The sequence below is a fragment of the Macaca mulatta genome, chromosome 12 (genome assembly GCF_049350105.2).
Source record: "Macaca mulatta isolate MMU2019108-1 chromosome 12, T2T-MMU8v2.0, whole genome shotgun sequence".
Classification (NCBI taxonomy): Eukaryota; Metazoa; Chordata; class Mammalia; order Primates; family Cercopithecidae; genus Macaca; species Macaca mulatta.
Genome location: NC_133417.1, coordinates 26,321,554 through 26,345,981, shown reverse-complemented (window position 1 = coordinate 26,345,981; position 24,428 = coordinate 26,321,554). Strand labels below are relative to the sequence as shown.

General features: G+C 45.8%; 1 protein-coding gene and 1 long non-coding RNA gene across 2 annotated transcripts in view; one reads left to right on the top strand and one right to left on the bottom strand.

The window, feature by feature from the left end:
* Positions 1-16,139: 16,139 nt before the first annotated feature.
* Positions 16,140-21,634, bottom strand: LOC114671316 (uncharacterized). Its single transcript, XR_003721236.2, has 2 exons — positions 20,770-21,634; positions 16,140-17,190 (listed from the first exon to the last, which is right to left on the bottom strand). It is a non-coding gene; the product is annotated as an uncharacterized LOC114671316 (long non-coding RNA).
* The window catches only part of TMEM163 (transmembrane protein 163), a 259,626-nt gene continuing 255,523 nt past the window's right edge, over positions 20,326-24,428 (top strand). The window contains exon 1 of the mRNA XM_001098396.5: positions 20,326-20,603. Coding sequence (XP_001098396.1) covers positions 20,402-20,603 — 202 coding nt within the window. The 5' untranslated portion in view covers positions 20,326-20,401. The remainder of the gene's footprint in view (positions 20,604-24,428) is intronic.

Genomic DNA, 24,428 nt, shown 5'->3' with positions numbered 1-24,428 from the left:
CTACAATTTTCTTGGCTTCCTTTTTCTTTCTATCTTGCCACCCACATTCCCTTTCTGAGATAACTTGCACCAAGAATCTCTGTCTCAGGTCCTGCTTCTATAGAACTTCAGACAAGCCCTATGAAGCCAGAACTATTGTCCATGTTTTGCTGAGTGGGAGCGTGAAGCTGGAGGTGGCTGTCTGACTTCATCTTGTCCTAGAGATGTGGCATGGCTCTGACCTCCTTAGCTATGTTGGGAGTGTTCACCCCCAGTGCCCCTCTTTGAAACCACTGCCTCCCAAGAACCAGGGGTGCAATCTCAAGGGCTCTGATCCTCTGGGCCCACTCTTTCTTATCTTCATTCTTTCCCTGGCTTCTGTCTCATCCTGGTTGTCCATCACCTATCATGAACCATGGCCATGGGACACTCTCAGACAAGCTGGAGACTGAGGTAACCATGAATTTGGCTTGCCTGGCATGACTTTCTTCCTGTGGCTTCTCCTGATAGTACATCCAGCCCTCCAGCTTTGCCCACAGTGTGGACACATGACCCAGGCTGGACCAGGGCACCATCCCTGGCTGGTAACAGAGATTGGCTCAGAAATGAGCGCATAGCAGGAACACAGGTCCCTGTCCCTGGGTGACCTTGGCCAACCCAGCTCTTCCCCTTCTTGCTTTTAATTCCCAGACAGAAACTACTGAGAATGCAGCATTCTGTAACAAGGAGGAAATGTCTGGAGCAATCCAGGCTACGTCCTTATTCCTTCTAGAATAAGATGTTCTGCAGTGCTTGTGTTCAGTGGTCCAAGTGGTACCCAGGGTATATAAACCCACGATGGAGTGCTTTCAGAGTCCCTCAGCTAGAGTGTAATGTGAGGCATGCTCAGACTCCATCTGCCCTTGGCAGCATTCCTGAACCTTGGGGAACTGCTCATGGTGGACCCTGGGCTTCTGTTGATTTTTGCTGCTTATCTGTAACCAAGTTGCTTTTCCTAAATTGTGCCAATATTCTGTTTCACCAGACTAAACCGAAAAATGCAAGTGGTGAGGGTCTGGGGCTCCTCTTTCTCCTTGCAGCTGTCCTGATGGTGTGGGGACTGCTGCAGCAGCCAGGGTTGCTTTGAGCCCCAAAGTAAGAACCCTCGCAGAACTCTGGAAGCTGGGTTTTGCAAGACCTCCTGCCAGACTTGGACTTTGCATACATGATCAAGCCAGGATAATTAAAGCCCTTCTTCGGGACTGTTTTATAGAAACTGAGGAAAAGGACAGTCTCCCGCCTCTGAGTTGCTACAAGGATTCGAATCTAGGGCTGTCGGCGTTCATCTTTCCTGCCATGTGAGAAAGGCCCTTCAGAGGTAATATAGAGTATGCCAACATTCAGGGAGTGACAGCACCAAGGTGTGGAGAGAGTAAACAGCAGTCTAACAACAGTGATGCAGTCCAGGGTCTGCCACACCTGGTGCACCCTGTCCTTCCTGCTGACACAAGCCAGCGTAGGCTCTGTGATCGATTTCTGTTTCACCCTGAGATTATCCTGGCTTTATTTTAATCACAAAGATCCTTATAAGAAGAAAGCAGGGGAATCAGAGTCAGAGAGAAGAAGGCTAACTGACAATAAAAACAGAGATTGGAGCAATTCGGCCAGGAGCCGAGGAGTGACAGCCACCTTTAGAAGCTGGAGGATTGCAAGGAAACAAATTCTCTTCTGGAGTCTCCAGAGAAAATCAGCTTTGCTGACACCCCCATAAGATGATTTCAGCCCCATAAGACTCATTTCCAGCTTCTGACTCCCAGAATTGTAAGAGAATAAATCGTGTGATTTCAAGCCTCCAAGCCTGCGGTAATTTGTTATGGAGCAATAGCAAATGAGTACACCCCGCTGCGCCTCAAGTTTCTTACTTGTAAATTGGGAGTCTCGCCAAATTTAACTGACCTGTGAGGCCTCATCTAACTCTCTTTTTCATATTTGCAATCTATAATGATTCTCTTGGCTTTCTTTTGGGCTAGGTGGAACAAGTATCTATCAGCTGGCTTTTTCAGACATTCAGAAACCGAGCTGCAGTGAGGTATAATAAGGACACACAGCTCTGGCCAAGGCGAACCAGAACCCAGTTACTCATCTCTTCAGTTCCATTAGATTACAAAGTCATAGAAGAGGTCTTTCTTGCTTATGTTTCATTTGGATATGGAACAATTTGAGTCAATCCCAATGGCATCAGCATCATGAGATGACAACTCAAGGTCAGACTAAGGGTGGACTTGAAAGTCAGAGTCAAGGTGATGAACAGCAGCCCTTCCCGACAGGCAGTGAGCATTAGAACCAATTATCAAGTTTATAAACAGCCACAAAGCTTCACAGTCTCCCAAGGTGGCAGAGACGCTTGCACACACAGGATTACTATTTCAGAATTAAAGTACTATCAGGACTTTTTTCCCCCACTTATTAAGGGGCTTTGCATCTGAAGATCTTGATGTCCATTTCTACCCAATGAGAACTTAGAATTTTCCGTCTTCACCTGAGAAAAGAGGGAGAAAAACATCACAGAGGAGAAAGAGGAACAAAAGTTTCCACCCATGTGTGTAGGTTCTTTAAACAACTATGTTTTGAAACATGTTCCTTAAACAACAGTAGTGAAAAGGACTACATTGAGTTCTTTTAATAGAGACATTGTTAATTAACTCTTTTTTTCATCAAATCAGTGAATATTTTTCTACTTTATAAATGTGTATCTACCTTATCCCAGGCACTGTTCTAGGCACTTATGATACATTTGTGAATAAAAGTGGCAACCCCTCTCATCCATGTGGGCCACACGTTCTCAGGATGTCTGATGGAGCCTGGCGTGAATGATGGTGGAAAAGCTGATGGCTGTGGAATTAGAGGGCTTCCTCAGGCTCATTCCTGGGAAGTGAGTCACATTGTCAGCCTGTGTCCCCAGCAGCCATTCCTCCTTCCCCACTGTATTGCAAATATATTCTTAAATTTTCTGTATATTATGATGTTTTGACATCATAAAACATAAAACCCCTTTTGAGTCTGGGGCTAGCCAATTCTTAGAGATAACAAAAGGCCCAGCCTGAAGCATTTTCTTTTTTTATGTTTGTTTGTTTGTTTGTTTCTGTTTTTGTTTTTTTGAGAGAGGTTCTCACTTACTCTGTCACCCAGACTGGAGTGCAGCGCTATGAACATGGCTTAATGCAGTCTTCACTTCCTGGGCTCAAGCCATCCTCCCACCTTAGCCTCCTGGGTAGCTGGGGCCACAGGCATGCACCACTACACCCAGCAAATTAAAACAAAAATTGGGGTAGAAACAGGGTCTTACCCTGTTGCCCAGGCTGGTTTCAAACTCCTAGGCTCAAGTGACTCTCCTACCTTGGCCTCCCAAAGTGCTGAGATTACTACGCCTGGCCCTAGAGCATTTGATTAGCAAACTAACCAATCAGAGCCCTCCCTTATCTGACCCATACACCCCAGGAGACAACGTCTGTCTGCGTTCATCACCCCAGGGCCAGGCGCCAGGCATCTAGGGACCACCTCTGTAGCCTAGAGCCTGCTGAAATTATTCAAACCAGCCAATCCTAAACTGTTCACCCTGCCCCACCTTGCTTTTTCCACAGGAACACCAAGGAAGGCTGTGGTTTAAACCTTGCCCTCACTCCTGTCTTCTGGCTCCTGAGCACCCTGGTGTCTTCCCCGGTGGCCCTGCAAGGCACACCATGCTTCCTGTCTCTAGGACCTGTGAGTATAATAAACTTCGTTTTCCTGAGCCTCTCCTGTGTGCCCTGCTGTGCCCACACGGACTCACCATCACACAAAAGAACACAAAGCAGCCACTCACCAAGCTCCTGTCTGTTTTAATGGATGAGCACGGGGCCCAGCAGGAAAGGCTGGAGCTCTCGGAGTCAGATTCTGTGATTCCAGTTTTGGCTCGGTCACCCCCTAGCTGTGTGACCTCGGGAAAGTCACTTTCAACCTCTCAGAGCCTCTGTTTTCTCAGCTGCAAGATGGAGGTGATAATAATGACTTGTTATCTACCACGTAGCAAATACTTGTTATCTACCGTGTAGCAAATACACCGTTATGTACCGGTAGCAAATACTTGTTGCTACCGTGAGGGTTAAAGAATGGAAAGTGCCGGGCCCAGAGTAGCTATGAGTCTCTCACCTATTCTCGCCCTAATTATGGGCTGGACGAGCTCTGGTATAAACAGTTACTCTGGGATTGAAGTAGATATGGAACATGGAGGTAAGGAAACACCAGAACTGAGGGAGCCAAGCTCATTTGTAAATGGTAACCAGACAGCAGGCGCTGGGCAAGGACACAGCTGGGAGAGGCCAGCTATCCATTTATTCATCCATTCAACAGACGTTCACCATGCTCTATCGTGCACATGCTGGGTACTGTATTAGGATGCAGGGAGACCGAGAATAAGATGGGTACAGTCACGAGAAGGGGACCAGTAGAAAGCAATACAATACAATGTGATATGTGCTCTGAAAGAGGGGTGCACTGGTGTGTTTTTGGAAAAGGAGGAGGGCCTATCTCCTCGCCTGAGCATGGGGAGAGTGCCAGGGAATGCTTTACAGATCATGCAAGCACTAAATGGAAGGCATTAGCCAGGTGGAAGGGCATTCCAGGCAGGTGGGAAAACAAAGGGCAAGACTTAGTGATTTGGGGGAACCCAGGGCATGAGTGTGGCTGGAGCTTAGGGGTCGAAAGAGAGACAGAAAGGTGCAGAAGCCCTAAGAGGCCAGAACATGGGTAGCTTTGGATGCCAGGCTAGGGAACTTGTAAACATTAGCCTGCCATAATGAGGAGCCATTGGTGGAGTTTTAGCAGGGAAAAGAAACTGCTAAGCTTGTGTTTTATTACTTTGACTGCACCGTGGAGAAGGAGTGGGGCGGAGAGCGCTGCTGGGGGAAGCAGAGCCAGTGGGAGGCTCTTGCTTGGTTCAGGTGAGAAATGATGACAGCCTGCTCTGGGAACATGGCAACAGGCTGGACTGGTGGTTCCCATTTGGTTGCATGTTGGAATTACCTGGACAGATTAAAAATACAATACCCGTGCCCCATTCAACAAAATCCAGCATCCCTTTATGATTAAAACTCTTAGCAAAATCAGCCATACGTCAATGTAATAAAAGCCGTCTATGACAAACCCACAGCCAACATAATACTGAATGGGGAAGAGTTGAAAGCATTTCCTCTGGGAACTGGAACAAGACAAGGATGCCCACTCTCACCATTCCTCTTCAGCATAGTACTGGGAGTCCTAGCCAGAGCAGTCAGACAAGAGAAAGAAATAAAGGCTATCCACATTGGTAAAGAGGAAGTCAAACAGTCACTTTGCTGACGATATAATCATTTACCTCGAAAACCCTAAAGACTCCTCCAGAAAGCTCCTAGAACTGATAAAAGAATTCAGCAAAGCTTCTGGACACAAGATTAATGTACACAAATCAGTAGCTGTTCTATAAACCGACAGTGACCAAGCGGAGAATCAAATCAAGAACTCAACTCTTTACAACAGCTGCAAAAATAAAATAAAATAAAATACTTAGAAATATACCTAACCAAGGAGGTGAAAGACCTCTCTACAAGGAAAACTGTGAAACACTGCTGAAAGAAATAATAGATGAAGCAAACAGATGGAAACTTATCCCATGCTTATGGATAGGTAGACTCAATATTGTGAAAATGGCTATGCTGCCAAAAGCAATCTACAAATTCAAGGCGATCAGCATCAAAACACTACCATCATTCTTCATAGAATTAGAAAGAACAATTCTAAAATTCATCTGGAGCCAAAAAAGAGCCCACATAGCCAAAGCAAGACTAAGCAAAAAGAACAAATCTGGAGGCATCACACTACCTGATTTCAAGCTATACTATAAGACCATAGTCACCAAAACGACATAGTACTGGCATAAAAATAGGCACATAGACCAATGGAACAAAATAGAGAACCCTGAAATAAACCCAAATACTTACAGCAAACTGATCTTTGACAAAGCAAACAAAAATATACGGTAGGCAAAGAACACCCTTTTCAACAAGTGGTGCTGGGATAATTGGATAGCCACATGTAGGAGAATGAAACTGGGTCCTCATCTCTCACCTTATTCAGAAATCAACTCAAGATGGATTAAGGGCTTAAATCTAAGACCCAAACCTATAAAAATTCTAGAAGATGACATTGGAAAAACCCTTCTAGACATTGGCTTAGTCAAGGATTTTATGACCAAGAACCCAAAAGCAAATGCAATAAAAACAAAGGTAAATAGCTAGGATTTATTTAAACTAAAGAGCATTTGCACAGCAAAAGGAACAGTAAGCGGAGTAAACAGACAACCCACAGAGTGGGAGAAAGCCTTCACAGTCTATACATCTGACAAAAGAATAATATCCAGTATCTACAACAAACTCAAACAAATCAGTAAGAATAAAACAAACAATCCCATCAAAAAGTGGGCTAAAGACATGAATAGACAGTTCTCAAAAGAAGACATACATATGGCCAACAAACATATGAAAGAATGCTCAATGTCACTAATGATCAGGGAAATGCAAATCAAAACCATAATGCGATACCACCTTACTCCTGCAAGAATGGCCGTAATCAAAAAATTTTAAAAACTGTAGATGTTGGCATGGATGCGGTGACCAAGGAACACGTCTACACTGCTGATGGGAATGTAAACTAGTACAGCCATTATGGAAAACAGTGTGGAGATTCCTTAAAGAACTAAAAATAGAACTACCATTGGATACAGTAATCCCACTACTGGGTATCTACCCAGAGGAAAATAAGTCATTATACGAAAAAGATACTTGCATATGTATGTTTATAGCAGCACAGTTCACAATGGCAAAATTGTAGAACCAACCCAAGCGCCCATCAATCAATGAGTGGATGAAGAAACTATGTTATACATACATGATGGAATACTACTCAGCCATAAAAAGGAATGAATTAATGGCATTTGCAGCAACCTGGATGAGATTGGAGACTGTTATTCCAAGTGAAGTAACTCAGGAATGGAAAACCAAACATAGTATGTTCTCACTGATATGTGGGAGCTAAGCTATGAGGATGCAAAGGCGTAAGAATGATACAACGGACTTTGGGGACTTTGGGGGAAGGGTGGGAGGGGCAAGGGATAAAAGACTACAAATAGGGTGCAGTGTGTACTACTCGGGTTATGGGTGCACCAAAATTGCACAAATTACCACTAAAGAACTTACTCATGGCCAGGTGCGGTGGCTCATGCCTGTAATCCCAGCATTTTGGGAGGCTGAGGTGGGCAGATCACAAGATCAGAAGATCAAGACCATCCTGGCTAACACGGTGAAAACCAGTCTCTACTAAAAAATACAAAAAATTAGCTGGGCGTGGTGGTGGGTGCCTGTAGTCCCAGCTACTGGGGAGGCTGAGGCAGGAGAATGGCGTGAACCTGGGAGGTGGAGCTCGCAGTGAGCTGAGATCGCACCACTGCACTCCAACCTGGGTGACAGAGCGAGACTCCGTCTCAAAAAAAAAAAAAAAATATATATATATATATATATGTATATATATTTATTTTGATATATATGTGTGTATATATTTTTGATATATATATATATACACACACACACACAACCAAACACTACCTATACCCCAATTACCTATGGGAAAAAAAATACCTATGCCCAGGCCTCATCCCAGACTAATTAACCCAGAATATCTAAGGTGGGCTTGGGCATGGGTGTTCTAAAGAGCTCCCCAGGTGAATCTCACGTGCAGTCAAGGTGGCAGGCCACCAGGTGAGAGAAACAGGAAAGAGGACATGTCTTCAGTGGTGTTTCTCAAAGTGTGGTCATTTCCCTCAGAATTACCTGAGAGTGTTTGTTAAAAGTGCAGGTTTCCCAGCCCCATCGCTGAACTAGTGAGTCTGCATCTCTGGAGCCGTGGTCTGGGAATCTGAATTCACAAAGCAGTGAGCCTTAAGCCCTGCAGGATTGGAAAACCATTCATCTACAGGCACCAAATAAAGGAAGTAAGCACCAACTCTAAGCAGACTGGTGGGCAGAACCTGGGGGGAGCAGAACTGGAGGGAACACCCATCAGAGGTCAGGAAGACACAGGGAAGAAGGGGCCTAGGAGCCACCCAGACAGCAATGGAACAAGCAAGGAGCAAGGAGGCTCCTTCTGGACCATTCAGGGGTTTCCACAGCACACTTGGGCTTGGGCACTGTATTCGTCTACTAAGGCTGCCATAGCAAAAACCACGCACCGGGGGCTTAAACAACAGGAATTTATTTTCCCTCAGTTTTGGATGCTGGAAGTCCAAGATCAAGGTATCCACAGGATTGCTTCCTTCTAAGGCCATTTCTTTGGCTTGTGGGTGGCTGTTCCTCCCTGTGTTTTCACAGGGTCTTCCCTCTGTGGGTGTCTGTGTCCTCATCTCTTCTTATAAAGATACCAGTCACAAGAGCCCACCCTAGTGACCTCGTTTCACCTTAATTATCTCTTTAAAGGCCCTGTCTCCAAATACAGTCACATTCTGATGTACCGGGGGTTAGGGCTTTGTATTAGTCCATTCTCACACTGCTATAAAGAAATACCCGAGGCTTGGTAGTTTATTAAGGGAAGAATTTTAATTGGCACACGGTTCTGAAGGCTTTCTGAAGTACAGGAAGCATGACGGCATCTTCTTGGCTTCTGGGGAGGCCTCAGGAAACTTTCAATCATGGCAGAAGGCAAAGGGAAAGCACACATTGCATGGCTGGAGCAGGAGCAAGAGAGAGAGGAGGGAGGTGCGACAGATTTTTAAACAACCGAATCTCATGAGAACTAATCACAAAGGGAACAGTGCTAAACCATTCATGAGAAATCCACCCCCATGATCCAATCACCTCCCTCCAGGCCCTGCCTCCAACATTGAGTATAACCGTTCAACATGGGATTTGGGCAGGGACAAAGATCCAAATCATGTCAGCTTCAACATATGAATTTTGTGGAGACACAATGCAGCCCATAACTGATATCTTAGAGCTGGAAAGGGAGATCGAGACATATAGGCCCTGATACCCACAGGAAAATAGATCAGAGGAATAGAAGGTTTCCATCAAGGGCAGGTGAGAACGCAGGTCTTCAGGAAGCCTCCGACAGGACGGAGGAGGCCACTGGAGCACCTCCTTCAGGGACTCAGTTGATTCTCTGTCAGGAAGATGAGGAAAAGGGAAAAAAGTTATAATAAAAACTACAAGTAAAATATTACAGCAAAGAGTAAAGAAAGAATCGTGTTTACAGTTGAATGCAATAGATAAGTTATTTCATGGAAAATTCTCCATATTAAATACTTTGTATTAAAGCTCTAAATTGCCTCCAGGTGACGTTCTAGCTAAGAGCTTGCATGTGTTTAAGTCAATTTGAGCTTGCAGGCAGGGGAATGGACTGGGCTTCCATGGATTTTGGTATCCACGAGGGTCCTGGAACCAATCCCCCAGTACCAAGGGATGACTGTATCTCTTCCAAAAATTACTTTACATTTTCTGTTTAAGATCTTGTTCAGAATGAAATGGTCAATGTAGAATTTTTGCAGAAGATACATTTAAAACAATCTAAATGTTCGTCAGGGAAATAGTTAAATAAATTATTGTTCACTCATACAGTGGAGTATCTTGCACCTATAAAAGGTGAGGTAGATTTATATGTATATAAAGGTGCAGAATAGTGTGAGTTGCAGAATAGTGTGATTCTATGATAGTTAAAAATTAACTGTGTGTGTCTGTGTCTGTGTGTGTATATATATATATATATATATATATGCAAAAAATGGCCTCAAAGAATATTTACAGCAATGAATAATATGGTGGCCTTCCCAGTCTCCATTCCAACTGTACCCCATCAGGTACTAGTCATTTATTTGGTTTGGGTGGAAGTAACCCCTCATTCTTCAGAGGTTGGTCCTATTGTTGGAATCAATTAGGATAATCCCATCCTTTTTGCCAGAGAGATTGATTCAGGAATGGGAACTGTTCCAATTATTACTTGACATTCCTCAGGCTTTAATGATTGGCTTGTAAGTAGGCATATAACCAAATTTGATCCAATCAGAATGAAGCCTAGGACTTTCACTCCACTGTTGTTGAGTTTCTCTCTCTTCCCTCTCTTCCTTTTCTTTCCCTCCCTACCCACTTCTCTCTGATAAAATATGTAGCCCTGTTGTCAACTATGATTCAACCTGAAGTGAGCCAGCCTCAGGATGCAGCTGATATCTTGGAAGCAGAGCAAGGAGGTAGAAACGGAGTCTTTGATGACATAGTTGAGTGACTGAATTAAACAAATCCCAAAGCCTGCCCAAACTCTGGACTTTCAAGATCTCTTTACATTTTCTGTTTAAAGTGTTCAAAATGAAATGGTCAACGTGGCATTGTTTGTAATGGCAAAACATTGGAAACAAATGTTCATTCACTCAGAAAATGATTAAGTAAATTATGAGAGGCAATACATTGTTTTACTGTTTTGTCCACTTTGAATTGAGCTTTTCCTTACTGGTAACATGGTTTGAACTGATAAATGCCCCAAACTGTTACAAGTTTTTAACCTTGGGAATGGTGCTGGTGGAATGGGGGGTTGAGCAGAGGGCTGATAGGGAAACTCTCACTTTCTACAGTTTTGTACTTCTGTTAAGTTTTAACTTTTTACAGTGAGCATAGGTTGCTTTCTTTTAGAATTAAAAACTTTTCAAAATAAATGGAGAGTAAAATACAGAAACTTTTCACAAAATAGTTTGTGCCAAAGCAAATTTGGAAATATTTTCATCTAGTCTTGGGCGGGGTGGGGTTAGTGCATGGAGGGGAACAAAGGAGACACTTTAGGGGTATGGATCATACTCTGTTTATGGAAATGTTTCTGTGTGTGTTCACTTGGTGAACATTTGTTGAGTGTAACCTTAAGATTTGTGTGCCCTCTTACATGTGCGTTAAACTTCAATAAAATGTTTATATAAAATATTGCTGGCTTTTAGAGAGGGGTTAAAACATGTGTCAGATTTGAAATCATGTAATCTCAACAGCGTCTGCCACACTGTACATACGAGATGGGAAGGGAAGGTTGTCCGTCATCTTTAGGAGGATGGTATAAAGTTACATTTTTTTTTTCCCCTGAAAGTTCGCCCGTCTTAGCAGTTTCGAAGCTAGACCATAGGTTTCTCTTTATTTTTCTACTGATGGAGGGGGAAGGGAGGAGGCTTAGGAGGAAGAGGCAATCTCTGGGAACTGCTTCAGTGGCTGGATGTGAAGTCAGTCACAAATGACCTGGTCAGCTCAATTATCTAAGGCTTGAAGACAGCAACTAAGCATTTACTCATTTGTTCCTTCAACAACCTTTTCTTTTTTCTGGGCACTTACACTCTGCCTGCATTCTGGTAGATGCCTGAAACACTAAGATGAATAAACTGTTCTTGCCTCAAGAAATCTTCCATCATGCAGAAAGAAATTGGTATATTAACAAAATTAGAGAAGTACAGTGTTATAAGGGCTGCAATGGAAGTACGCATAGAGTATCAATAGAGAGAGAGGGAAAAAATCAGAGCCCTTTTGTGGGTGGCAATGATCTAAGGGGTGGCAAGAAGGTGGAATGATCAGAGGTTGGTCACCTGCCGCTTTCAAGGTGTGAGGAAGAGTAAAGTCAAGGGGAGGTATTTCTCAGATCCTGGCTTGAGATGATATGGCGGATGGTGCTGAAATTCTCCAATAAAGGGAGGTTGAAGATGTATAGATTTTGGGATTCTGCTTTTGGACATATTGAATTTGGGGAGTGGGCTTACTCAGCAGGAGATGTTCAAGGACAATTGGATTTGTGGGTCTGAGGCAAGAGGCCAGAGGGGTAGGAAGAAAATCATGGAGAGTAGATGCCATCATTTTTTTTGATATGTGAGCAGAAGAAAATGAAACAATTTTTTGAGCGTATGTTACTCCCTTTTCCCATATCAGATTCAGCTGACTTTGTTCTTTATGCTTTTTGGTCCCCTACTCCTCCATATCTGTGACATTTTCCATGGAGCTGAGTGAGATGACTCATTAGTTCTGCATAGTCAGTAGCCCCTAGCAACCTCTGACCCGTTTCAGTACAAACTGTTTAGCCAAAGCAGACCTATCCCTCCCAATATATGTGGTCATTCCAGATAAACATTTTTATAAATATTTTTATTGTAAAGTAGTATTGTAAAAACACAGATACTAAAAATCACAGAAATCAAATGCATGGCTTAATAAATCGTTATGAAGCAAGTACCACCCAAATCAAGAAATACAACTCTCCCAGTCACTGCAGAAGTTCCTTCAATATGCCCCATCCAAATTCTTTTCTTCCCCCACAATTAAGCATTACTCAGAGAAAACTGTGGATTTGTACACTTAACAAAGTTTTAGCTTATTTTAGCTTATTTTTATGCCCACCATTGCCTTTTCCTGGGATGCCCTTCCACCCTTGTAAGTCAGTGTTAGAACTCACCACCATAAAGCGTTTCCAGATTATATGTGTCAAATACCCACTATGTGTAGTCAGTGTAGTAAGGAATCCAAGAAAATAATGTGTCTTAAAACCTGCTCCCTCTCCTTACTGCATTACTAGCTACTTATGTTTTATTTGATTTTCCCCCTTTTGTTAATTTCGTCCTGACATCCTTCTCTTCCTGACTGTATTATAGATTCTTTCAAAGTAGAAACAAAGCATACTGCTTGTGTTTTCCAGATCCTTGCCATTCAGAGGCTGGTCTGTACACCAGCAGCACTGGCATCACCAGGGAGCTTGTTATAACTGCAGAAAATTGGACCCCACTCCAGACCTGCGGAATTAAAATCTGCATTTTACCAAGATTGCTAGGTGATTCTTGTGTACTTTCAGGTTAAGAAGCCCTGCCCTTGAGCAGGGCTTTCTTGTGCTTTGCTGTACACTGGAATCACTTGGAGATCTTTCGGAAACATTGAAACCTGGGTCCCACCCCCAGAGATTCTGAGCCTTTTGTCAGGGGTGGGTTGGCTTGAACATGAAGATTTTTTAAAGCATCCCAATAAGGTGATTAACTGTCTCAATTTCCCTGGGACTAAGAGAATTTTCCAGGACATGGAATTTTCAGTGCTAAAACCAGGAATGTGTCTGGCCAACCAGGGTGAGTTTGTTGCCCTGTCCCTGGTGATTGTAAAGTTGAGACCCACTGCTGATGAGAATGCACAGTAAAGGCTGGTAATGCAGAACTATGCCATTCTGTTTAGACCGCAAGTCTCTTAAAGGCTGAAAGGACATTTAAACATTCTTTTTGTATGTGTATTTTCCAAATGAAGCCTCTTAAGAATGCTATAATCAACATGATATTTCTCCGAATGCTCTATAGTCATATCTCAAGTTTATACTTTTTTTTCCATGATAAAGGGAGTTCATAAATTTAAGATTCACACCTTCAGGCATGTGGACATACACACACTTCCCTCTTTCCGAGTGAAGATCTTAGAGCCCTTCCTATAAATGCTGTCAGAGTTGGCCTTGGCAGCCAGCTTAGATACTCCAGCACTGGACAGGTGCTCACTCAGCCCCAGCCCTGGAGTCCATGCCTGCAAGGGTGCCGCACCCTAGCTCTCGAGTGTTGCTTATGTTTCTTCAAGACATGCAAAAGATGAATATGTTTATATTTGGTTTTCCAGAGTCCATACAAGAAGCGAAGTAAAGTAACCATATGCCTTAACCTGAAATCTCATGGAGCTGTATCAGGTGTAGAAGTCATGTTCTTGGCCATCTGTAGATTCTTCCATAGAGGCTGTGCATGGTAGTGGATAAAAGCGGACCTCAGGAGTGAGACTCAGTTTCCTTATCTTCACAACTGGGATACTAATAATACCATATCTGATTTATAGGACTATGAGGACTATGTGATTTCTTACGTGCAGTTTCATTAGAACACTCATGACCCTTAGCAAGTGGCTCCACCAGAGATAACTGTGACGTTCCAGTGGAGGCTCTTATGTCTAATGTGCTTCCTTTGACTTCTTGGTCTTTCTTCTTTTTCCTATGTATATTCCTGAAATTAGGGCTCTGGGGACATTTACTAAAAATGTTAAAAAATAGATAAGAACAAAAAAGATACCACTCGATTTCTTACAGTCTTTCCGCTGTCGGGTTTTATGACCATGTGCTCTTACCTATACATTACTTTCCTTCATTTTTTATTTTTTTAACTTTTATTTTAGGCTTGGGGGTACAGGTGAAGGTTTTTTACATAGGTAAACACGTGTCACCAGGGATGTTGTACCGATTATTTCATCATCCAGGTATTAAGTGCAGTACCCAATAGTTATCTTTTCTGCAGCGGGGCATGGTGGCTCACACCTGTAGTCACAACACTTTAGGAGGCTGAGGCGGGCAGATCACTTGAGGTCAGGAGTTCAAGACTAGCCTCGATGACATGGGTGGCAGGGGCATGGTGATCCTCAGGTGGAGAGCTCGGGTAAAGGGTGGTAGCAGCTGCACTGAGGCCCTGCCACTGGAGAGGGTGGGATCATCCTCAGTGGTCACAGCCTGGGCCAGAAGGTAGGGAAAGCACATCTCTCTCAGGCTTCAGTTCCAGTAGGGCTTGTTCCCCACTGCAGCAGTAGTAGCCTGTTCGTAGTTTATGCCCCTTCCTGGCTGTAGGAGCTCCCACCCAGCTGGCGACTAAGACCAAGCAGCATCCCACACCCTACTTGCATCCCAGTCTCTGTCCCAGTGGCACTCACTTCTTGGCACCAACAGCTGCTGCCCACACCTTGCTTCTTTTTAGCTCTGGTTGTGGGACAACTTCCAGCTTGCTCCCCAGTCCCAGCAGCAACAGAGTCTCTGTAATGCCTCAGCCTTGGCATTGCTGGGCCGCAGGATAGTATGTAGTCTGCCAAAGGCTAGGTTTGAAAATGGCACCTTGCCATAGCTGCTTAGGCTCAGAAAGGGTGTGGGACCCAATGTGAGCTCCCTCCCTGGGGCGGTTCCATCCCATGATCTCCTCGCGGCTCCCTGTGTGAGTTTCAGGAGTTGGGAAGGTTGAGGGGCTCTCTTGTGGCAGGATTGTAGGATTCCATGGTGGGGATGTGGGCCTCTGGAAGTCACTCATCCTTCCTTTCTGTGCCTTGGGAAGTTACTCCTGCTCCCAGTTCATCCCCTCCAGACAGGCTGTCTCCCTCCCTTCTTACCTGCTTTCTGGTATTTCTTGTTACTTCTCTGTTGAATTCTGACATTCTCTCTTGGATGGTGTATTCAAAGTATGACGGTCTATACACACTAAGTGGAAGAGGCAGGGATGAAATGCTTCTAATCAGCCATCTTGAAGCCTCTCCTCAGCTTTTCTTTTTTAGAACAGTTATATATTTGCATAAAGTTGAGAAGATTAGAAAGTTCCATGCACCTTGCACCCAGTGTCGCCATTACTAATATCTCACGTGAGTGCACAGTTTTTTACAAGTAGTAAACCATAACTGAGACATTACTAACTGAGGTCAATACTTTATTCAGAATTCCTTGATTTTTGCCTAATGTCCTTTTTCTGTTCCAGGATCTCATCCACAATGCCGTATTTCAGCTAGTGGTTGTGTCTCCTCAGGATCTTCTTGGTTGTAATGGTCCAGTCTCCCTTTTTATACCAACTGTTTTGTTTGGTTATTTATTTACTGACTTATTTATTTTTTGAGATGAAGTCTAGCTCTGTCGCCCAGGCGGGAGTGCAGTGGCACAATCTTGGCTCACTGCAGCCTCTGCTTCCTGGGTTAAGCAATTCTCTTGCCTCAGCCTCCCGAGTAGCTGGGATTACAGGTGTGCGGCGCCAGGCCTGGCTAATTTTTGCATTTTTGGTAGAGACAGGGTTTCACCATGTTGACAGGCTGGTCTTGAACTCCTGGCCTCAAGTGATCCTCTCGCCTTGGCCCCCCAAAGTGCTGGGATTACAGGCGTGAACCATGGTGCCCGGCCCCAACTGTTTTAGATTATTCACTATTGTGATTATGAAATGAATTCATGGCTAATGTATATACACATAGTTGAAAAATCAATATAATGATCTGCATGATAATAGAGGAGGAATAAAAGTAAAGCAATACATAATTAATATTTAAATGCTCACTCAGAGCTACACCAGAGGTCATAAATAAGTAGTCAGATATTTGTACCAATTTATAATTTAAGAACAGAGAGACAGGCACTCTGGAATTTTTTTACACTTTTTCTTTATATTACTGTTATTTTGAAACGGGAGCTGAAGAAGTATACACATATGGAATTACTGGGCCTGTGGGCATCATATATGTGTTGATTGCTGAAACAGATACCATGAATGGAACTGGCTTCTGTGTCCTGATTTTCCAAAGTGGTAAACAGAGAACCATCCCTTCCTGGACTTATACAGTAGTTGCATTTCCAGAAAGTCCTGTGTGTATTCACAAGATGCAAAAACATTTTGCGTTTCTATGTAAAACAAAGTTAAAGTTCCAATGTAATGAGATGCACATTTTAACGGAAGCAAAGGTCAGGTCTGACATATGAAAGCCATGTGGGAAACAGACAGTCTCCTGCATCTGGGGCCACCCCCAACTAAATGTCAGAGGCCCCCTCCTCCCATCATTGTGACCAATGAAAGTACCTGCAAATTTCCAAAATGCCCCCTAGGGGGCAGTACCCCTGTGGATTATGGTGGTGGTCAGAGGTGGACAAGGCAGATGGGCCTGCGTTTTTTCATCTGTGAAATGAGGACAGTAGTAGCTGAATGAGGGAGACAATGCATGTAAAACACTTAGCTAGGTGCCTGGCACCATGGTATGTCCTCCAAAAATGTAAGCTAGTGTTATCTTCCAGTTAATCAGCAGCGATTGTTTGAGGGGACACTGTGTCCCTGACACCCAGGCAGGTGTGTGTGAGGAAGGAATGCACATCAGGAAAGCACCACTATCCCTGCTCCACACGTGAAATAAATGGTGAATTATTAATCAGTTACAGTTTAGAAAAAGGAGCACCCAGAGGGGAGCTGGAGTCAGAGAAATCTTTCTGGAAAAGACAATAGTGGCTTGTTTAATCAGGGCAGCTGGAACATGATGGGAAATATATTTATTCCATGAATAACAAACGACTCCTAGATCCTTGCTTCTCAAAGTGTGGTCTTCAGACCTGCAGCATCAGCAGCATCGGGAGGTTTTTCAGAAACAGAATCTCAGCCTGGTGGAAAACAAAAAAAAGAAAAGAAACTTTTAATCTGAGGAATGCAAGCCCCTTTATATTATCAGCCCCAGAGACTTACTGGAATGAAACAGCGGCAAGTGACAACCTTGAGTGAAATAATGATTGCTGGAAGCCACTGACTATGTGGGTTCTAGACTAATTTATGCCAAGTAGCCATAAAATGACCATACACTGGACACCGTAACTCCTACCCGACAGTTCAACAATCTATAGCCAATCACTAACCCAAGTTATCTCTGCAAACCAATGAGGATGCCTGTCACACAACTTTATATCAGCCCTCTCTTTGCTCCCTTTGCCTTTAAAAACCTGCTTATAACAGAGGCTAATGGAGCACTCCTCAAGGCAACTTAGAAATGTCCTGGGTAGCTGTCCTCATTTGGGCTCAAGCAAATTCTTTCAATTATATTTTGTGCCTCAGCCTCTTCCTTTTAGGTTGACAGCGTCTATCCCAGACCAACTAAATTAGAATTAGCATTTTAAGAATTACGGGTGTTCATTGGCACACTCACCTTTGAGATGTGCTGGACTTACAGAACCAACTGAGGAACCAGAGGAAAGAATAATGACACCAGCTCTTCTGGTGAGAATCTGCTGCAGACTGTGTGTGTGTGTGTGTGTGTGTGTGTGTGTGTGTGTGTGTGAAGGGCACAGAGCTAGATGGTCCATATTGTGGAGAGTAATCACAAAGGGTGGTTGCAGAATAATTGACATCAGAATGTGTGTTAGAGGCCGGGGGGGCGAGAGGGGTTTAAAGGAAGGTTCCCAGCCAGACCCCAGATCTATTGAAACAGAATCTCAGAGAGTCAGGGAGGAATAATTTTTTTTTAAGCCCCCAAATGACTCTTAGAATGGGGAAGGGCCCTACAAAATACCCATGCCAAGGTCTCAGCCCAGAACGATTACATTAAATATGATATCAGAATCTCTAGCAGTCAAAGCTTGGGCATTTTTGTTCTTAGACTCCCCAACCAGTTGAGAGCCATGGATAGGGGGATTAAATGGGACAGACTGGAGGGAAAAAGTGGAGGAGATGACTCTGCAAATATATCTGAAGGATGTTCTATCTTAGAGGATATATCGAACCAGGATTAATGGGTAGAGATTTTCATTGTCTGTATCCAAGTAATCATAGCATTTTTCTTTTTCTTTGCAATAGGAAGGGATCTTTGAAATGACCTAGTTCAACTCTTTCAGTTTGTAGTTGAAGAAATTAGTGGTCAACAAGGTAAAGTGAGTTGGTCAAGGTCAACTCAGATCTTCTCATTCCAATCCAGCAACAACAATAATAACAGCAGCAACGAAATAAAATAAGACCCCTCTCCCCATTTCTGGTGATATTTCCAGTGCACCACAAAGGCATTGAAATCCTACTCTCATTTCAATCACAAGCAAAGCAGACATGAAAAAGGAAAAGGGTGACTCTTCAAGAAATGAGGGGGACTCCTTTAAATGAGGAATTGACATTTTGGAGTACCCAGATTAAATTCAGAGACTGAATCAATCTAAAGTCGAAAGCCAGACTCTAGAGCTTGGATGTTGACACCATTGAAACGGTAGGGGCAGAAAAGGTGTGATACCTTTCCTCCCCATCATAAGGGGCACCGCTAACATGCTTAGAACAAAAGATAGGTTAACAAGAGAAAAGCGTAACAAATTTATTGAATCAAAGTTTTATGTGATACAGGAGCCTTCAGAAATGAAGATAGAAAGACTCAGGGAAAACTGCCTGTTTTTATGCTTAGATTCAGTGAAGAATGGACAGCCCTATAGAAATGTGATTGGACAAAGCGTGTGATCTAATGGTAATAGACTGACGGGTGAACCCAGCGAGGCCTGTTCAGATTCTTCTTGGCCTGTCTGTGCAGCATGTATAGAGCAGGACCTCTTCTGGAATGAGGATCTGCTGTCTACTATCAGACAAAGTAGGTCTGAGTAGTTCTTCATGGCCAGCTCCTACACAGAAAGGCAGGGGACCAGGGCGGTTGGAGTACTATTTCTAGGTTGTATGACCACCGTGGGGAAGAGGAATTCTGGTTTCTATGAATTGCTTAGTGGGGAGAAAGTCGGGCGGGAGACAGAGACTTTGTTTCCAAGGCGGCTTCAGAGGCCTGTTTAGTTTTATGGTTCAAACTTAGCATACCAAAGTGCCATACGTTGGAGTATACTTCTCTGAGCCCCAACAAATCCAAGCTGAATTTATTAAACAGCAGGTCCTCTTTTGCTCCTCTGTGGGCATCAGGAGAGCTGGCGTGTGCCCTGCTGTGGACTCTCACTGGTGAGACCAGCCCCACCGCACAAAATGAATTGAGAGCTGCAGGGGTCAGAGGTGGGGAGACTTCTTGTAGGAGGGAGGCTTCCATGGATTTCCGAAGACCACACAAGACTTACGATGAGCAGAGGGGAGCGAACTGTATGGGACAAATGCCCAGGAAGACTCAAAATGGGGAAGCCTCGGAGTTCAAGCATCTTCTAGAGCGCCCGCTGTCCTAAAGATACCCCATCCTTGGCTAAATGGGCGCTCCAGGTAGAAACTGGGAGGAGTGTTAAAGCTCCTAGAAGGACGGAGAGCGACGGGCTTGGGGACAGATGAACCCTTTTTCCCTGGATGAGTAGTGAGAATGGCGGCCCAGGCGAAGACCCTGTACAGCCTCTGAAGCCTGTGCAGCTCCAGAAGAGAAAGATGCCAAATTAGGGGCGCTGTCTGCAACCCACGCGCGGCCGCGGGCTTCGCGGACAGCAGAGGAATCCAGTGAGAGGGGTCTCCTCTGGGCACCATCCCGCGGCGCAGATGGGGCGGGTCCCCGCTACGCCCTAGCCAAGCTCTGCCGGGGCCCGCTGTGGGTCCCCACGCTGGGTGCCTCCCTCTCGTCCGCCTTGGTGCGCCAGCTCCCGCGCCCGGGCCTCGGGGCGGGTCCCTGCCGCCCGCACCTGCCCCCAGGGGCGGAGCGCGGCGGCGACAACGCGGCCCCAGCCTCCGCCACCGGCCGCAGAGCCGCGCGGCTCTCCGCTCGTCCCCGCCCCCGCCCGTGCACCTCCACTCCGCGGCGCCCGCCAGCCCTCCCTCGCTGTCCACGCGGCCGGTCCGTGCGCTCCTGCGCCCGCCGGAGCCGCGGCGCCTCGCACTTCTGACTCGAGTGCCCGCCGCGCTCGTCGTCGCCGCCGCCGGGATCCGCAGCCCCGCGCCATGCAGCCGGCCGCGGGCATCCAGCGCCGCAGCTCCCAGGGGCCCGCCGTCCCGCCGCCGCCCCGGGGCCACGCGCCCCCGGCCGCCGCCCCCGGCCCGGCCCCGCTGAGCTCCCCGGCGCGCGAGCAGCCCCAGCTGGAGGAGGAGCGGCAGGTGCGGATCAGCGAGAGCGGCCAGTTCAGCGACGGGCTGGAAGACCGAGGTGAGCGCGCGCCGCCCGGCCCGGCCGGCGACGGGGGCGGCTGCTCGGGGCCCGCCTCTCCCCACTCGCGGGCTGCGCTGGGCCGGGCGCGGGGCTCGGAGCGCGCGGGGGCACGGAGCCCCGACTTCCCGGCTAGAGCGCCGCGAGCCGAGAGCGACAGCCCCACCTTCTGCGGCCGGCACCGCCTCGGCTGCGGTTCTTTCCCTCGAAGCCCAGACGCCGGCTGCCTTCAGGCCGACCCCGTCTGTACTCGCGCCCTGCTCTCCGCCAGCTCCAGGCCCTCCGGCGCCCACGGGAAAAGTTTGCGGGAGGCATTTTTTTGCGTTCGGAACCGAGCGCTCCTGGGCCACTGCGGGCCCTACTCAGCTCGGAGGGACCCGGGCTCGTTGCATCCTCCTTTCCGTAGTCCCCTGCGGCCCCGCCGGCTGCCTGGGAGAACTTCCCTGCGGGAAGTCCCTTGCGGGTGTAGCCGCGAGATGTCTCTCGGCGACCGCCCGGCTGCCCGCCCCTGCGAACGGCGCAAGGAGGGGAGTGAGCCGAGACTTGGGCGGCCTCTGGTCTCGGGCGGTCCCCGACTCTCACTGCGGACCCGGGTCACGGTGGGTCCCTGTCCCGTCGTCTGATGATGGGGCAGAGGAATGGGACATTTGGATTTGGGCCACCAACCTCATCTGGATAGATGCCACTGAAACCTGATGGTTCCGGAGGGCGCGTCTGCAGACCCTTCAGAGCCCCCCTCCACTGACACTGGCCTGGAGGTCCGCACACGTGCCTCTGCTGGGAGACCACACTCTGCCTCCCACCGACTGCCGATGCCCCCTTGAGTCGCCAGCGTAGGACGGGAGAGACTCCCTGCTCATTCCCGCGTCTCTCTCCTCCATCCCTTCCGCGTTTCCTTTGGGCTTGGATTCTTTGCAGAGGGAGCCCTGTTCTTGGCCGCGTCGGCACCTTTTCTGCTTCTTGCTGAATCTGAATCCAAATTGTCCCCCTCAGAACGAATCTGTGGTTCTGCTAAAACCGCTTAGTGGCCAAAGCGGGATTCTTGCAGCCAGGCCCTTCAGGGGAAGCCGGCTCTTTGCACCTCCACCCCCTTTTCTTGGAAGCCTTATTTTGTTGGCTGTGGCGGGTTTATATATTTTAGACTTAGCAGGTTTTTGTCCTATTCTTAGTATCTCCTGTACATTTTTATTCCGGTTTAGTGTTCGGATGCACGATCTCTTTCTCCTTAGAAATTCTAAACTGTAGCATGTGAAATAAAATGACATGGAAACGGCAGTTCCCAGAGAATCCGCCTAGATGCTCAGCGAGAACTGGAGCTGCTCCAGTGGCAACGAATTCTGCACCTCTGTTGCAGTTTCTCCCCCTGTTCTCACAGAACTAGATTCCATTTAAGAGGTGAGGACAGGGGACATCACGAGCACGGAGCAAAACCTCTCACTTTTATTATAGGGTGTGTTCATTACCTTTGCCCCTCTCCAGCTAATACTGTAGGATTTAAAAATTCCATATTGAAGAAAGACAGAAGCCTGGGTTGAGCTTATTTTTGTAGCATTGCAGGTCATCTGTAAGAGCTGGCCTGTTTCTCCCTACCCCACAAAATAATAGGAGGGAAAACAGTGCTAGGGTGAGTTCATATTTAGCATCATTTTGTAGTTCATGTTCAAGTGTGAAAAGCCCTTCTGAATTCATTCTTAAGGTTATTTTTCTCTGGTCAACGGAATTTCATTTTCCATTATGTGATAGCATGAAAGCATTGACTGTTTGTAAACTGTCACTGTTTGAGAGCGTGGCATATCACACACAGCCTCTCTGTTAGGATGAACCCTATTCCCCAAAGAACCCGGTGCTGTGTGGCATTGAGAGCTGAACGTCAATGTGACATTCTTTTGTTTGACCTCTTCCTGATGGCAACCAGTATGCGGTGAATAAGTGATTTTTGTTAAGTAAACCAGAACGTTACCTGGGGAGGTTTATTGTGGGATTTTGTGTTTGTTTTTTGTGTTATTTTCTTTTCTTATGGGGCTGCATTTTTCCAATATTGATTTTTATATCCTTTGGGAATGGGTTGAGTGCAGCTACCTCTTTCCTGCTGGTGAGAGGAACTGGGGAGGTGGAAGCCTCAGCACTTGCCTGCTGTGTGTCTCTGCATCCTGCTTGGCTTGCTTTCTTTCAGGCCTAAATACCTATAGGCTGTCTGTAGAGGGGTTGAGGGGTACCTCGGATCTGCACCTGTATTTGGCATTCTCTTTTGTCCTAACTCCCTTTGGAGCTATCAGGATGTGGTTCCAGACCACGGCTAACTCTCTGCAAAGGTTTGCTTTAAAATCTAGTGTTTTGAGACTTTGGAGGCATTCACCCCTTACAAGCAATGTAGGCTGGTTCTCAGAAACCTAGCTAGCTCGGAACGCCAGTAACTGCAGTGCCATCTGGTTGAGCTTAAAGTTCAGGGAGCAAGAGCTCTGTGGCCTAAGACCTTTAGGGACTAAACACAAAAATTAGGCCAGGTTTATCTTAATCATTCTTCCCATCCCCCTTGAATACCTATTCTTCTCCCCACAAGTATTTTCTCATCATTCTGTCCATAACCTTAGGGCCCAGCTTAGCCTTAGATAATTATATGTGTGAGCATTTCCCACTACTTCCCCATCTAACAAAAATTTCCCTTTCTTCAGAGAGTTCAAGCTTGACAAACTAGGAGAAAGGAATTGGAACTAATGCATACTAGTGTAGAAATAACTGATGGCGTCAGCCTCTCCAAATGTATTTGTACCTTTCCCCTCTCCAAAATAAATAAAGGATCAGTCCCTCATTAGTACTATGCTTAGTATTCCCAGGCCAAAATTGCAAATATGTGAAATTTGAGTGAGTTTAGAAATTCAAATATGGGGGCCAACTATGGGTAGGGATGATCCAGCCCTGCCTGCAAATCTGAGGCCTGTCGTAGCTTCTCTAGGCTGTTCTGTCTCTTCAGGCTGCCTTTCTTCCAGCTTTAAAGCACAGCTTCCTGAAAACATTAGGAATTCTCGCTACATCTTTGTGACTTGTGAGTGTGCCTGCATCCAACATGTGTGGAGGTACCTGTGTATGAAACGTTCACTAGGAACTGAATCTTTATACGTCATCATACTCCACTTCCCCTTGAGGAGTACAGTTTTCCATTCTTAGGATTGCCTATATTTTGAGAAAGGAAAGTCAGCAGAAAATAAGAAAAGGTTGAATAGAAATGGGAAAGTCCTTCCATTTTTGGACAGTCTTCCCATTGTACTTATTCCATTTTATTTTTTAATTTTAAAAATCTCACGGAGGAGGCACACACAGGCTCAGATCTGGGGAAGAAGTACTGGTCGTAATGCTGAGAAGTCCCAAATGCCACCTTAGTGGGACAGTCCAGCTGTCCTGGGCTGTCATCTGAAACTCCTGCAGGGGGGTGCTGTTTCACTGGTGGGTGAAGCATGTAGATTGGTCTGCATGCGTGGTCAGGACCAGTTATATTATTGAAACTAGCTGACTTTGGATGGAAAAATAAATGTTATGTGGCTGAAGAGAAAATGGGCATGATTGTCATTCCTCTTAGCACATGAAATCTGCTTCTCAAAGGAACCTTGTTTTTACCTCAGTGGATGACAATCTGGAGATTGTTGCTGTCAAATTACCTAGCAAACAAACTGCTTATTTGAGTCAGTACCTAAATGTTATAACTTCACTTATCCTGAAAATCAGTTGGCCACGATGAAAGGAATATTTTTATATCATTTGGGAAAAGGGACATAAATTATTAAGGGTGCATGGAATCTGCTCGTTCTAGGATAGGGCTATAACTGGTGA